The sequence below is a fragment of the Lobosporangium transversale genome, assembly GCF_002105155.1.
Source record: "Lobosporangium transversale strain NRRL 3116 chromosome Unknown BCR41scaffold_19, whole genome shotgun sequence".
Lineage (NCBI taxonomy): Eukaryota > Fungi > Mortierellomycota > Mortierellomycetes > Mortierellales > Mortierellaceae > Lobosporangium > Lobosporangium transversale.
In genome coordinates this window covers 110492-125883 of record NW_019028997.1, presented here as the reverse complement: position 1 = coordinate 125883, position 15392 = coordinate 110492, and the positions used below count along the sequence as shown (strand labels likewise).

The 15392-nt window shown below is 40.9% G+C and overlaps 5 protein-coding genes across 5 annotated transcripts; 3 read left to right on the top strand and 2 right to left on the bottom strand.

Moving 5' to 3' along the window:
* The first annotated feature begins 47 nt into the window (after nt 1-47).
* BCR41DRAFT_63074 (hypothetical protein) lies at nt 48-1854 on the top strand. The gene is made up of 2 exons (XM_022030948.1): nt 48-1139; nt 1241-1854. The coding sequence occupies exons 1-2, from the start codon at nt 294-296 to the stop codon at nt 1766-1768; spliced, it is 1374 nt and encodes a 457-aa protein (XP_021881180.1). The 5' UTR covers nt 48-293; the 3' UTR covers nt 1769-1854.
* A 1014-nt stretch (nt 1855-2868) lies between these two features.
* BCR41DRAFT_396381 (alpha/beta hydrolase fold-domain-containing protein) lies at nt 2869-4931 on the top strand (the record flags this gene model as incomplete). The annotated part of the gene is made up of 3 exons (XM_022028800.1): nt 2869-3193; nt 3776-3880; nt 3973-4931. 3 exons carry the CDS (start codon nt 2869-2871, stop codon nt 4929-4931), a joined length of 1389 nt encoding a protein of 462 aa, XP_021881179.1.
* A 232-nt stretch (nt 4932-5163) lies between these two features.
* BCR41DRAFT_63055 (hypothetical protein) lies at nt 5164-6261 on the bottom strand. The gene is made up of 3 exons (XM_022030947.1): nt 6245-6261; nt 5419-6143; nt 5164-5315 (listed from the first exon to the last, which is right to left on the bottom strand). The coding sequence occupies exons 2-3, from the start codon at nt 5963-5965 to the stop codon at nt 5224-5226; spliced, it is 639 nt and encodes a 212-aa protein (XP_021881178.1). The 5' UTR covers nt 5966-6143; nt 6245-6261; the 3' UTR covers nt 5164-5223.
* Nucleotides 6262-7066: 805 nt separating this feature from the next.
* Nucleotides 7067-8382, bottom strand: BCR41DRAFT_386569 (hypothetical protein; the record flags this gene model as incomplete). The annotated part of the gene is made up of 2 exons (XM_022027808.1): nt 7067-7318; nt 7495-8382. 2 exons carry the CDS (start codon nt 8380-8382, stop codon nt 7067-7069), a joined length of 1140 nt encoding a protein of 379 aa, XP_021881177.1.
* Nucleotides 8383-9945: 1563 nt separating this feature from the next.
* BCR41DRAFT_386567 (hypothetical protein) lies at nt 9946-15366 on the top strand. The gene is made up of 17 exons (XM_022027807.1): nt 9946-10130; nt 10293-10513; nt 10634-10824; nt 10933-11222; nt 11349-11599; nt 11691-11852; nt 11951-12124; nt 12213-12304; nt 12381-12753; nt 12850-12969; nt 13073-13635; nt 13740-13860; nt 13931-13994; nt 14083-14133; nt 14245-14492; nt 14622-14924; nt 15043-15366. The coding sequence occupies exons 1-17, from the start codon at nt 10103-10105 to the stop codon at nt 15265-15267; spliced, it is 3477 nt and encodes a 1158-aa protein (XP_021881176.1). The 5' UTR covers nt 9946-10102; the 3' UTR covers nt 15268-15366.
* Nucleotides 15367-15392: the final 26 nt, after the last annotated feature.

The window sequence follows — 15392 nt, the reverse complement described above, 5'->3', positions numbered from 1 at the left end:
CTGCGAGTAAAATCAACTGGGAGCTAACTCAAGATGAATCTCAATCAGTTGCAGATCGTAAACTTTACGTATATCAGCAGGGTGGAAGTAGATCACATATCCCAAGTTTAGCTCGATATCAGGACGTTGAAAGTAAAGAAAAGACTACTGGATTTTCGAGTATAGACTTACGGCAAAATCATCCTATTACTTGCCTTATTAAACATAAAAACTCCAGCTCGAATACAAGACGATATGAGTCCCTCTATGAGTTACAGTCCACTACAGACCAACAGCATAACCGCATACATGAGATGAGGGATTCCAGCGATTCGGGACAGTATACCTTTGATTATAGTTCTACACACTCTTCCATCAACAAGAAACTCCATCTTAAAGGAGCAGACCATAATCAAAACACCAAGCATACTACTACCGGAGAGGGAGAAAGAAGACTATCGGAGCTCGAACGAGCAGCATCTGGAGATGAAGACGATAACAGTAGAAGATCACAGAAAAATGCTCAGTTTGCCAGGCGAGACTCCACACTTCTAAGCACTGACACGACTACATCTCCAGTCATTACACAACTTCAGCGTTCAAAACTAGTGTCTTCTAAAATCCTAGCGGAAGATCAAGTAGAGATGAATCAGATAAAAAAGCCTATTGCTGCGGAGAGACTCGAGCGAAGAATACGGACCCTCAGAGTCCCCAATCCAAAGCAAAACCCGTTAAAGCGACAAGGATCTACAGGAGTGAGCAATCTCCCAACGGCTATCGAAAGTGGCCCTCAAGATGACCCTGCGGAAGAAATTACTACATGTAAAGAGCGGATGAATGTACATGATCCAGGAGCGAATGAGAGCGAACTCGAAGACTCCTTGGGAACACAAGGTACTTCGCCATGGGAGACACAAAGCACTGAAGAGAGATCAGCCGAATCGTCCACAGGGTATAGCAGCAGCAACTCTGCGCTGCCTAGACAAAAGAGCACACAGCAGCCTGAGATGCAACGGCTGGACTGTAGGAAATCATATTCAAGCCTTTCGAGCTCGGAAAACATGACTACAGGAAGAGAAGTCGAATCAACTCAGCCACTAAAGCTCCAAGACATTAGCCAAGAGGTCAAGTCTATACGAAAAGAGCTCGAACAGTCCAAAGTAATAACTGTCATAACCTCATATTTATATTCGTCTACAAATCTCTGAAGAGAATGTCACTGGAGTCATCTTACTAATACTTTCATCTGAACATTATTTAGTTTGAATCACAGCAGCTCCGGCATTGGATAATGGAGAGATCGGATTCACATCACCATCAGGAACAGGAGAATACGCTCTATCCACATCGTGCTCATCGTAACTATGCTCGCAGATCACGGCATACATATCAATCTCCATCATGGAGACACAATACACGACGTCTATCGAAAAGCAAAGAGAGCTCCGAAAGCGAAGAGTCCCATCGTAATGGTGACGTGATGCGCTTACCTGGTGGAAAGGCTGTTGAAGCTTTTAGGGGCACCCAACGCGCTAATAGCACGTCCCCCACAGCAGAGAGTCGATCCAGTGTGGAATCTGAATACCGAGGCCCTAATATGCGGAGTTCGCTTGCGTTTCCATTAAATCATCCTCATCCTGTGGATACGAGAGAAAGATATGCGACGCAAGCTGCAAGCTGCACTAAGTCCATATGTGCTAAAATGCCGGGCTGGACAGCGCGATTTCTTTTCTGGATGGTAGTGTCAGTGGTGATGCAACTCGTTATTATGGGTTTTTTATTTAGGTAAAACAATGGACAATGACCAATAATTCAGATGTAACCCTTGTGTTTTCCTAATTTGTGCTCGTACTCAAACGACATACTATCCTCCTATAGGCCTCAATTAACACAAACCCATCAGGCTGATATGAGAGAGCATGCTTCGAAGATTGTCAGGTATAATAGGAGGGACTATGTCCCTAGTCAGGTTGGGTTCTACACATTATTAGATGATGGATTTGGGATGGAGACATTAGCTTACTGCCATGACCTTTGGGAATTCCCCAATGATGCGCAAACTCTCGATCACTATCATCAAAGCAATGTTCGTTTTGCATTAAATCGAGCAGCTGAATGGTTGGCATACACCAATTCAATCTGCAGTAATGCAATGCATTGGACAAGAGATACGTGGCATCGTATTTGGAACTGGATCTGGGGCCATCGTCCAAACAAAAGTAATGATGCACTAGACTGGCTCTACAAATAATTTGTCCGACATATTGGGGCTGTTTCCTTCGTAGCGCCACCAATCCATGCTCTCTTTGACTTTTTACACCAATGAATTAATAAAATAATTTTGAGTTAAGCCTGACCTAATCTGAAGCAGTGTCTGGCACTCACCATTATGCCCTCAACCAATTTTCTATCGAAAAAACAGTTGAGAGCATTGGGCAACCATCAACAGTCTCACTGGCACCGTTGTTGCCCATTTCTGCAATTTTATTTCTCTTTTCTTCTTTTCTTCTTTTCTTCTTTTCTATTTGCCTTTCCTTGCCCCTGCACTCTCTTCACACACCTTTGTGGTCTGTCGCTTATAAACGTTCTCATCTTCTGCTACAACTATATCACCTTCTCCATTAAAAATCATCTATCTTCCCGCTCTTTTCGCACAGCTTCCGTCGACGCTATCATAAATAAACTTCATATTGCCTAAACTCACCAATGGCACTCCCAAAACCTCTCAAATACCTCCGTGTGATTCTACACACGTTTGTGGGCCTCATTCTCTTTATTTTGCTTATCGTACCCACACTCATCTATTCGCTCTACCTACGCTTTACTGGACCAAAACATGTTCCTTTTCACTCACACTGTTTTATCCGAATTGTATATTTGGCGGCAGCCATGTTCCCATACCAATGGTACCATCCAGCATTGGCAATCCGTACAGTCCTGGTTCCTGGCGAGAGGAGCATGGTAGTGAAGCGTGACACTTGGAGGGCCTATTGGGTAGGTACACTTGAGACTAAGAAGATCCCAGCTGAGACCCGAGGAGGCGATCCTACCTGGAGAGTGTCACTCAAAGGCGTAGACATGATTATGCTATATGCTCATGGTGGAGGATTTGTCTTTGGCGACGCTGAGATGTACAATAATATCTTTTGCTCTTGGGTACAACATTTCAAAACTGTCCATAATAAGACCCTGCGCATCCTGTCCGTTGATTATGGTAAGAAAAATCTCTCTTCCTCTCTCTCCCCCTTTGTTCCGCCATATGCATTATCATTATGTGATGCATACGAGTGTTCTATTGTCTCTTCTTTTGATCCTTTAATTGCTCTATTGCTCTCCCTTCCTCTTCACATGTGTTTGCTCTTTTTTTGTTCCGATAATCTGGCATAAAAGAATGTGTTCAGTATATTCAATCAGCGACAGGGGATATTACACAGTCTTTTTTGTTGTCTGACCATGTGGAGGCGAAGTTGAACTACTTTTGTTCATTGGTTATTGAGCTCCCGAAGGATGTTGTGGATTGGACATAGAAAGCAAGATCAAAACGGCTCCAATTTCTCCTCTCTCCAAATTTCACTCTCCACTTTTTTCAAAACACGGCTCACTGGCATTCCTGTGGGAGAAAAGAAAAAAAGAGAGCCTGATCATGTCATCAGAGGAACAAGAAAAACAACAGAAAGAGCACTTGATGTTAAAGAGACTTTTAAAGTGAACAGTTGGAGGGACAATGCGTAAATATGCCCAAATTCTGATTCTGTTCACAAAATTTTGTCAACAATAACAATAACAAAAATAATAGACCTTGCACCTCAGAAAAAGTTCCCTTTCCAAAGAGACCAATACTTGTCTGCATATCGTTTCCTGGTTCATGAAATTCGCTGGAATCCTCGCAAGATCATCTTTGGTAAGAAAAGTTTAAAAAACATAAATTGCTGTTTAAGATTGCCTTTTTTTTTTTTTTTTTTTTTTAATAATGTTATACTTGTCTGTTTCTAGGTGGAGACAGCGCTGGAGCAAATATCCTGTTGAATGCTTGTTATGTTCTACGTGAGGATCGACTTCCACCTCCTCGCGCTTTGCTATGCATTTCTCCGTGGCTTCGGTTGGATGCTGATGAGATGACTTCACCTTCTATGGCTCACAATCGCAGGACCGACTTTATGCCTCCACAGGTGTTCAAAAAGATTGCACGTTGTTATGCAGGACCCAAGGAGATCCATGACCCCCATGTTTCGCCCTTCTACGTCAAAGATCATTCAAAGTTCCCAGAATTAGCCATTATTTATTCTGGAGGAGAAGTTTTGAGAGACGATTGTGCACGCTTTGTGGATCATTTTCAGGCAACAGGGGGTCGTGTTACATATCACTACATGGCTGAGGGCATGCCTCATGTATATCCTTTACTTCGAGAACTGTCTGGCAAAACACTAGTCAAGGATGCAGAACGTCGACTGATGGAGTGGATCAACATCTTGGTGGAGGAGAACAAACTCTTGTTCGAACAGAGGAAGCGTACCAATGCAGCTAAAGCAGCAGTATCTGCTAACCCCTCTGTCACCAATCTCAATCCGACTGTCGACTCTAAAGAGGCTATTCTTGATTCACTATCGCCTAAAAGCCTAGCAATACCTCCAGTAGACCTTGAATATGCTCAAACACCTCAGATATCTCACGCGACTCGTATTGTGGCAGCTCAACCAGTGATCACAGCACGGACAGAAAGTGGAACTGCTTATCCCATAGAACTACAGGGAGTTACAATCGTTTCTGAAAAGAGGTCAGACGGCTCATATGCCCCATCTGATTCAAATTCATATTCAACTTGTGGCACTCCACCAGTGTACCAGGGTGGAGACAAAGAAGAGTACTTTGACCCAGAGCGTCAAGATAGCTCCGATGATGAGGGAGATAACGACGATGTCTCCGTTGAGATGCTTGTTGTTGATAATAACTAATGAAAAGACGAAGGACTGTCCTTATTTTGCACACTCATAACACAAATATACAACTAATGACAATTGCACGCTTAGTGATACCATCCAATATCCCCCAACACGAACATCTACATACATCCTTAATAAAGCGCTTTTTCATTTTTTTCATTTTTTTTTTTTTTTTTATCCCATTAGTAAAAGATAGCAAAGTAAATAAGGAGTTAGAAAAGGCACACTTCTTTAATAAGGAAAACGAGCTTATGTATTATGAGTGTCCTAAATAATGAGTAGTCGGACAGGCAAGGAACCATCTTTAGGTTTGATCAACGCAAGCCAAATATCGGTTCAAATCGAAGCTGGGATATGGCTCGCCTGGTGGACGGGGTCCTGTAATAATTACTGGCACTATTGTTTTGAATGAAGAAACGAGTTAAGAGATTTTTCTTTATCATGATCAAAAAGAATAGTGTTTTTTTTTTTTTTTTTTTTTTTTTTTTTTGACACTTACTCTCGACTCTCAATTCATGCTTCTCCCCACGAGCGCCCATCCTGACTTGCATGATAAGTTTGAGCATATGAGTTTTGGTGATCATATCTGATCCAAATGTGGGCGTCACTTGAGGTACTCCTGGCAAAGAGACCACAATGGTTCTCTGCCAACCCTTCCTTGCCTCTGGGACAGGCCACTCGTCCGTCACTGGGAATGACATCAACTCCTTTGAATCTGATTTTGTCCCGCCACTGACCTGTAATCGAGTATATTGTTTCAATTTAATGACTGCACTCACGACACTGACTGGGTGCTCTGTAGGCATAATTTTGATCGTGACAGGGACTAGTTGTTGTAGATACAGGACATTTGAAGGGACCACGCAGACATAGGGGACAACGTCCTTGAGTGTTCCATTAAACCGTGTCATTGTTACTGGAGTATTTGAAAGTGAAGTTGAGGCCGAGGAAGAATAGTGTTTAAAACCCAAATGGTCTGATCTCGAACAACGTTCGAGGAAGGGAATTTGCGAACAAGCGTTGCTCGAATTCGATAAGTCATCCATGCATACATTCCTGTGAAGGACGAAGGGCTCGCCTTGGGATCGATTGTGATATCAATTGGACAAGAGTATTGACCAGCTTGGACAGCGCCTGGTTTTGGGTGTGGAAGTGCTAATTGAAAGACCTGCTCAGCATACATTTTACGACCTCTATAATGATATGTTCTCTTGCCTCTCTTCACTAATTTTTTTAGAGAAAAAGGAAAGGTCTTAATGTTTGAACAAAGTTTAAAGCGCTTAACCTTTTTATAGTGTCATCTCTAGTCTACCGCCAATATTTACCTGCCCAACGAGCCTCTGCTAGAGCTGTATAATGAATAATGATATCTTCACCTTTACAGTCGTAGTTGGATTGGAAGGCGACTGTGCCAACGATCCTACCTGGCGCATCGTGCGTACCAATGATGAGTGGGACGCCGTTTGGGCCACTACCCGAGGTAGGGATAGAGATAGTGAGTGACTTCTGTTTTTTCTCTGGGGCTGATGACATTTTTATTATATGAGAAAGTGGTTGAAAGCGAGAGAACGAAGCAAGTGCTTGAAAGCGGATATGGTACAAAAAAAAAAAAAAAAAAAAAAAAAAAAGATAAATGGAAGAAGTCTGTAAGTATATTTTTTATCTTGGATCGAAGTAGCCTATTTGTCTTCCTTTTAAATGAAATCTAAACATCCAGGAGCCCCTCTTCTATTAAAGTTGTCTGTTGATGCCGGAGTCAGTGCATCAACTGCCAAAAAAAAAAAAAAAAAAAAAAAAAGTCGATTCTACTCTTTGATAAAAAAAAAAAGCTCTTTTTCATCTCTCAGCTTCAGGTTGCATGCCTGGAAACAAACCACCACCTTTTTTTAAAGTATTGGACATGAGAGCTCACCACAACATTGGAAAGAGCCAATCTTACGTTGAGAAAAATATTAAAGGAGCAAATGTCATCATCTGCTACAAATATATTTAGGGAGCAAAGGTTGATTGTTAACGTTCCAGACTGTAGTAGATTTTAGCGAAATGGCAGTGTCCCATTTGCCCTGCCTCACCTCCTCTTTTTCAAGGTGTTGTGTGTTTGTAAAATGACATTTAATCTGAGTCATCTTTATGATTATCTAATACATTTAGAAACAACAACCGTTGTGCGTACCATATTCATTACTAGTGTGATCGCTCCATAGGCTTGGGCCAGATGCACTGTTCAGGATGTTGTAAATACCACATTGGTTGTAAAGACTTAGCACTAATGCTCTTAGAGAGCTTGAAGAGGCGCGATCACTGTCGATTCCCTCAAGGATTTCGGTGCTCCAAAGCATTTGATTAGGAACATTCCACACCACTGTTGAGTTGTTGTTAGACTTTCTACTCTCAAGCATCTTTAAAAAAAGAACAAACAAGCAAACATTGAAAAAAAAAAAAAAAAAAAAAAAAAAAAAAAAAAAAAAAAAACGACGTAAAAGACTCAAGGTTAGAGTGCATAAACTTTTAAAACAAATATGTTAATTAGAAACTAAAATAAACGATATCGCCTTTTTGGGTTTCTTCTTTTTACCTTTGCCGCAGTAGCTGTGCATGGCCACAAGTTTGATTCAAAATTAGCATTTTCCGACACTAACGCCTCATTCCCGATGACCTGCTGCGCCTTGTTCAGACTGAGTCCCAAAACTAAATTGTACCAATCGTTCCTTTGCCAGATATCATATGAATCAGGTATTGAGTTGCTGGGCCAAACTCCAACTTCACAACGACCAACTACATTAGCAATCCTGATATCATGTGAGCTTGTTAAGACTTCAGCCACTATATCCTTTTTCTCTGGGCGATGAACTTTATCGCAATTCATCAGAGGCTCCTCTTCCCAGTTAAGGAATGTCTTTTGACCTTGCTTTGAGACAAGTTGGTCCAAGGTACCTTCATACCTTTCCTTGGATTTGGGGATGTTGCGCTTTATATATTTGATCATGGGATCAACACTACCCCGGCAATTGATACTGACTTTATCAAGTTTAAAATAAAGATGCTGTTCGTTGAAAAGATGTAGCGCCTGGCCATGGTTCCTTTGAATAACTTCATAGGTCAATAGAAGGCTCCGACTCAATTGCTCGCTTCGAGATTTTGAGTAATAGCAACTGTAGTCAGGATAGCTATCAGAACATGCAATAACTTTTGGGAAGGTGCTAGGCCATGACCGTGCATGATCTGGCATATTGATTTCCAAATCGAAACAACTCCCATGATTGGCATTGTATTGGATCAGTTCTGGATAGTCGTCATTAGTGTAGATCAAGCTACTGACACAAAGATCCTCCTGAGCAGTGTGGCTGAGTGGTAAATCCGATATCCAATAACCTTCTTTTTGTTGCAATTGGATGTGCGAGGGAGTAGGAAAGGAGTGGGGATCAGCATCCCAGCAGGAGAGGCTTGGTTTGTTCATGACCATGGTATCAATGCGGTAGAGAGCTGTCACTGAAAGAGGATTCCTAATAGAATAGGCCAACACCCTTCGGCGTGGGAAATGCGATTGACCATGAATATGGGTAATCTCCTTTTTTCCTCCATGCGTGTTGTTCGTCACGAGGTACGCTAAGGCCCCTATGCTTCCATAATGGAATGTCGTACCGCAAAAAAAAAAAAAAAAAAAAAAAAAGATTTATTACATTTGACTTTTCTATTGTAGTCTTCAAAATAAAAAAAAATAAAAAAATAAAAAAAAAAGAGAGAGAGTAGATTTGACCAGCATTTTCTCGATCGTATAATGTGGTTTTAAAGCAGGTTGATTGCTGCTATGGTTTGCATATTTTTTTTTTTTTAGAAAAGTATGTAGAGTCATTAGCTTTACCAAGATTGCCAAAGAATATCCTTGGAGCTATCCTGTATAAAAGCATACGTGGGGAAATACTCGCATTGTGCCGTATCCCGTTTGAAAGAGGTACTAGGGACTTTATTGATTTCAAAAATGAATAAATGTCTATTAGTTCAGCATATAGATAGCTCATATTTGATGGCCTTTCTTTAATAAGTAATTAATTTTGCACTCACCACCAGTGTGCAATCTTAGAGTGTATGCTGATGCGCCCGCTTCAACCTCGGATGAGGTGAGTTCCAGCTTAATATCTTGAATTCGGAGCCTTTCTCCTTCCTTGACCAGCAATCTAGGGTCAATAGAGTTTTGAAACCGACTATTCAAAATCCTATTTCGAAACCGGGCCGCGAGTTGAGATAATTGTGGATTAATGTCATTTGGAAGCTGAAATCTGGAGCGATTGGGGGGTGGGATGATGTGCTGTCTGTGATATTTAGTCACTGGCTTGGGCCAGAGATAGGCGGTATCAACGGTCGATGGTTGATCAGGAAAGAGAAGTAAGGATACTAGAAATGCATTGGAGGCAAATGTGATAGCTGCTGAGATGGAATATAGTCCTGCCCGAATCATTTGTTGGTTTTTTGTCTTTTCTATCGGGATAAAAGGATAATGGGGGTTTTTTTTCCAAAAAGAAAGACCTGAGAGGTTTTGAGAGCAAAACCGAAGACAGTCGAAGAATGGCAATGTATAATACTGAGAATATACTTTAGATACTAGAGAAAGAAATGTGTGTGAAAGACAGTGGTTGTCGAGTAAAAGGAAAGAGGAAGGAGAAAATATATAAACGCGTCTATAATGCCCGCCTTTTTATTTTTATTTTATGCATCGAAAGGCCATCTGAGGAGCCAAAGGGAGAAACACATTTAGGCGAAGCAAGATGGGGAGGTCAGAGCGAACGATGGTGTGATACGATAATAAAAAAAGAAGAGGATCGGGCACAGGTTTTTTTTTTTTTCTTTTTTTTTGTTTCGTCAGGTTGCATGAATGTAGAATAGATGATTGAGGTATCCTTAAGAGATTCCCTCTGTTACTATAGGTTGCCGCCAAGCGCGAAACACACACGTCTCTTCTCGGTCCATTGAACGCGCCTTATTTGGACGTCACATGGACGGTATTGAGCTCAAATTTTGTCCCCTTTCATCAACTCCATCTGTACACATTCCCTTTCTCATTACCACACTCTCACACTCACCCTCACCCTTACTCTTATTTACACGAGAACTGTCTATTATTGCTTAGTCACTCGTCTGTCCAGTAGTCAAGGAGAGTTTCTTTCTTTTTTGAGATCCTGGTAACAATGGAACCCAAGCGTGTCATTGTCACCTGTAGGTAGACATGGAACACCATCTTGCAAAAGAAAAATAAAATAAAATAAAAAAATTCAGCAACATATCTTTAGCTTAGATCTTAGTCTTTACTTTTTATTCTGTCTTTCCGCCATTTGCTCATTATTACTTTTTCTTGTTCGTTTTGTTTTTGAACCACAGATTGCGATGAGAGCGGTAATTGGGCTGGTATCGAAAAGGACCTTGCAGCAAGGCTGCCGTTGCGCAACTTGGTTTGGAAGCCAAGTAACAATAGGACCAAACGGAATATCGCCATGCTGGACGTGGAATTCAAACGTTTCACACCTGAATCCTCTAAGAACCTACCGCCAGTGACTCTGCTGCAGAACCCATACCTCAATCTATATTTTGTCAATTGCGAGGTATTTTCTTAACCACATCTCTTTTCTCGACAATTCATCAATTAGATGTTAGAGCTATCTAATTAGTTCAGTGTTGGCTTTTTTTTTTTTTTTTTTTTTTTTTTAACTTTGAAATGTTAGGATAATGAAACATACAGGACCACAGTTAAGCAGCAGATTCGGGATTGGATCAATCTTATCACATCAAAGAAAAATCAGGAATGGCTCATTGTGCACATTAGCAGTCAGGAGAGCGCAAGGGCTGCAAAGTTCTTGAGGGCCTCTGTCCTAGATAGAATTAAAGCCGACTTCAACACTGGCAAACGAGACAGGTAATTAGCGACAATATATTGCACTCAGGCACAGAGCATTGATCCTTAAAGAATCTAAATGCCAGATTTCTTTCTTTTTTTTGTCTCAATGGATTCACATCGTTATAGGGTTGCACAAGTCAGGATGGCAGATACAGAGATGTCTGAAATGGAATTATGGGCAGAATTTACAGAAAAGATGAAAGAAGGAATACTGACAAGCTTTGATCAACATGTTCTGACCTTTGAAGAAGATATTCGTCGCTTGGACTCACAGCGACAAATGCCCGGATGGAATTATTGTACATTTTTTATTTTGAAAGAAGGCCTCACCAATGCGTACGAGATGATGAACTTGCATGAGGAAGCTCTACGACAGTATGATGAACTGGAAGCTTCATTTTTCCAAATCCTTCGAGGTAGGCACTTGCCAGCTTTGGAGTCTTTCAACAATACTTGTAGTAGTATATTTAGTCAAAATGGCAATTCTTGTTGATGTTTTTTTTTTTTTTTTTTTTTTTAAAAAAAAAAAAAAAAAAAATTAGATAATGCGCTTACTTGGTATGGGAAGTTTGGCGGGATGCAGGAAGGAGACAATGACGCTAATTTACTGGACCTCAACAGGAAGCCCTATAGGGATTTAATAATGCAGAACACTATCTCAGTATTTGATTTCAGGACATATCTGTTTGGGCGACAATGTAACTTGCTATTCCGACTGAGGCGGCCAGTAGAGATTTGCCATAGAGCATTAATCTTTATCCCATCATTTGCCCGTACTGTTCGAGAGCATGTGGTATGTGCATAATGACCTCTATACTTTATAACTAAATCATTAAAGGACTAGCTTGGATGATTAATAGAGCATTATACCTGTCCCTTCGTAGCTAAACCTCACAGAGAATTTTCTGGAATCATGGATTTACACAGCATGTATGTCTATAGTAAACGAATGTGACGAGACTATCCCATTATCCACAGATGATCCTCACACGATGGTCTCGCTGGACGGCGCGAAGGCTGAGCTTCTGCAACTGGCGCGTCAACAGGTAGCTGTCTTGGATCACGCTGAGTCTAGTTATCATTTCAATCTTGGGTGAACTAGACATTCAAAGAACGGCTCTAACCTATTTCAATCGCATTTTAGCTGGACAAGCTTGGCATTCAACATGGACGACTCCCGAAGGAGTTACCTTTCACAATGTCTTTGGGCTACGATAATACTGACTCACCAACGCCAGAGGAAGTGGAAAAGAGACCAATGCCTAATGAGCTTCAGGAAGCCGTTTCATCTGATGAGACATTTGACGCCGTATACATGGTATGGGTGACTGACTGGTCTTTATAACGAAATTTATTAGTATTTATGCTGCCTAATTGTCGTATTACTTAATTTAAATATAATCCAGAGCGTTTCTGCAAGAGCAATTAGGGGTTATGATGGGAGTGGACGCCGCCGTTCATCATTACTTTTACATGGTGATGTGGCTGCTCTTCAATAGTAAGTTTGCCTGCTAATGAAGGAGATACAGAGCATAACGACTTATAAACAGTCCCTAATGCTGTTTTGGATATAGCTATAGGAAAAAATATGCGGAAGCTGCACGGATTTTGGAATCCATTACATGGCGATATGGACATAATCACTGGACAGTACTTGAGAATGAATTGGTGATCAAGCATGCCAAGTGTCTGAAAGAGTTGGGCGAGACAGTCAAATATGCTGAGGCATGTCTAACACTGTTGAGAAACATGGATGACCTCAAGGACGAAGACAAATTGTATTATTCGAACGAATTGTTCAGCACAGTGACATCCAAGGAACTGAAGCAGGAAATACACCATGAATTTGCGCCAATGTTCACAGTTAAGGTTGTATCTGTAGTAGACATTCTTCAAGATGACGATGGCTCATATGTTGATGTCATGATTGAGAATAAGTTACCCAAAGTAAATCCATGCTCCGTGTATCAGCGTATCAGCAAATCTTTTAGTGGATCATTTGTCCTTTTTAAAAGGCATTAATGGCACTTTAATACATATTAGGACATTGAATTCAACAAATTATCAGTAAGGATGGTGAGCGGTGAAGTCGATGAGCTGTGGTTTACTCTCCGCCATGGGATCATGCATCCTGGGAAAAACACATTCCGCGTAACATGCGAGGTAAGGCAACGATTTCAGCAGAGTATGCATGAGGCTGCCTTGATCTAGAGTTGAGAGTGAAATAGCTGATAATACTCTTGTAATGGCCTTCTCATCAATGTAGACATCAGCATCTGGGACCTATGTTCTAGAGAAAGTACATCTGAAAACCGGGAAGTTGGTGTTCTGGTATGACTTTTTGCAGGAGAGCAGAAAACGCAATTTCCGAGTTGACTCGCATCCAAAGGCATTGAGGGCTACTATTACACGACCTCAGGAAATGGAGCTGGGCCAGACAAGCACATTTGTGGTTCATGTGTCAAGCGGGCGTAATCAAGTTGCAGAGGCTAGCCTTAGTTTGTTCTCTGTTTCTGATGGTATCTCGCTACTCAAGGCTCCTGTACTGAAGTATACTAAGGTGACGGCTGTTGAAAATGGAGATTCCTCAAAGGGTGAAATCACTTTTGAAAGCTACGAAGTCATTCCGTTGCCCGTATTTGGCCCCAACGAGACCCTGGCCATTACTGTTCCATATGAGACGCACCAGACAGCGACAGAGCATCCGATAAAAATGGCAATCCATTACCTCACACCTAACTCAAAACGGCATTCTTTCAGACTTACAACCAGTATTGACACAGTGCTTCCATTGCAAGTCTCTCATTCAATCATCTGGAGGGACGATTGGTAAGGATTTCAGTTTATTTTCTCTTCAGGCAGTCTAGATTATTGTAATATTAAAGATATTAACCATGATATTCATCTTTTCTTAATCCTTGATATTACCTCAGCCTCAATTTGAAACTTGACTTGACATGTACAAGCTTTGTCCCAATTCGCATATTAAACGTTGACCTTCACCATCCTTCTCGGATTAAAGAAATCAAGCAGGCGCCATTTGCAGGGGAAATGGTATTAAAAATTTCGCATTAACTCCATGCATTTTCAACGAGAGGTTGATTTAACATAAAACACTATCCAGACCTTGTTCCCTAGACAACATGCTACCTTCGTCTTCAAGATATCTCGCTCAATAGATGCAAAAGGTACGCCATTACTGATTGACTTTAATCAGCCAAAGTCCATACCTTAGGCCTAACATACTCCTTTGATTTTCCTTGAACACAAAACTAGATGCAGATTTGCCGGCTCAGTTCATTGTTACTTATCACAGCTTACGAGATGGTACAGTTTACAGTTTACATTTTACGGAGAATGTGCTTAGTCAACAGAGTTGTTTATTTCTATCTTTAACCCACCCTTTTTCTTCCTTTTTCAAACTACTCCTGATCTTAGAAGTGGAAAAGGCTCTAACTTCAATTGTCGAGACAGACTTGGCTAAAATGCAACTTGAGCAACACGCGCTTTTCCTTACATCACATCTTAAGAGACACTTACTCAAAGGAATTGATTATATGGCATATGGTATATCGGACCAGCTGGAATTGCCACCATTAGATGTTGGTAGCTGTGAGACTATCTTGGCATATCATGATCCTAAGATCCGAGAAACCCTGATTAGCATCTTAAAAGACCTCTTCTCAGTAATTTTTTTTTTTTTTTTTATTTTTTTATTTTATTTTATTTTATTTTATTTTTTTTAAAAGGACTGATTGGAGATGGTGTTTGTATACCGACCTTTTTTTTATTTTATTTTATTTTATTTTATGTAGGATAATAAGCGATTTGATTATGATCAAATCATGACATTGACTTCGTCCAACCGACCACTACAGATTTCATTCCCTGTACCGCTTCCTACTTCACAATTGCTGACAACAGTGGAGACAGTGGTAGATGATTCACAGGAGTTGACTGTAGGTTCACCAGCAACATTCAAGCTGGTAATCAAGAACTCTGCGTACTGGAATCCAAACAAAGACAAGGATCAGGTCAATGATTTCTATTATGAAATCTTGGTAGACTATGAGAACTGGTTGTTATGTGGCCATAGGAAACGACTGTTCAGTGCAAAGGTGAATAGAATTGGCATGGCATATCATGACTAGAGTATAGAGTATTTATCTACCTTTTACATATTTTCATTAACCTTTTTTTTTTTTTTTTTTTTTTGTTTGTTTTTTGTTTTTGCAGCCTGGGATGACTACGACGCACGCAGTGTCACTGGTGCCATTGAAGACAGGTCCGTTGCATGTACCCAAAATCCAGGTGACGAGTGCGACGAGCAGTGTGTATAACCAGATGGCGTATGTAAATGAGGCGGAGCAAGTGCTGATTAAACCAAGGACTACGACGTCCACCTTCTTTATTGATCAACAACGGGGCGTACATATTTCAGGCAACATGGTAGACCGGTGAAGTAAGGGATTGCTCATTATCTCATTATCTGAAAAGAAGGAATAAAACGTGAACCATCCAATGTAACACTGTTGCCACCATATCAAATCATATCACGAGGGCATGAGGCTCGATCAATAAATAGA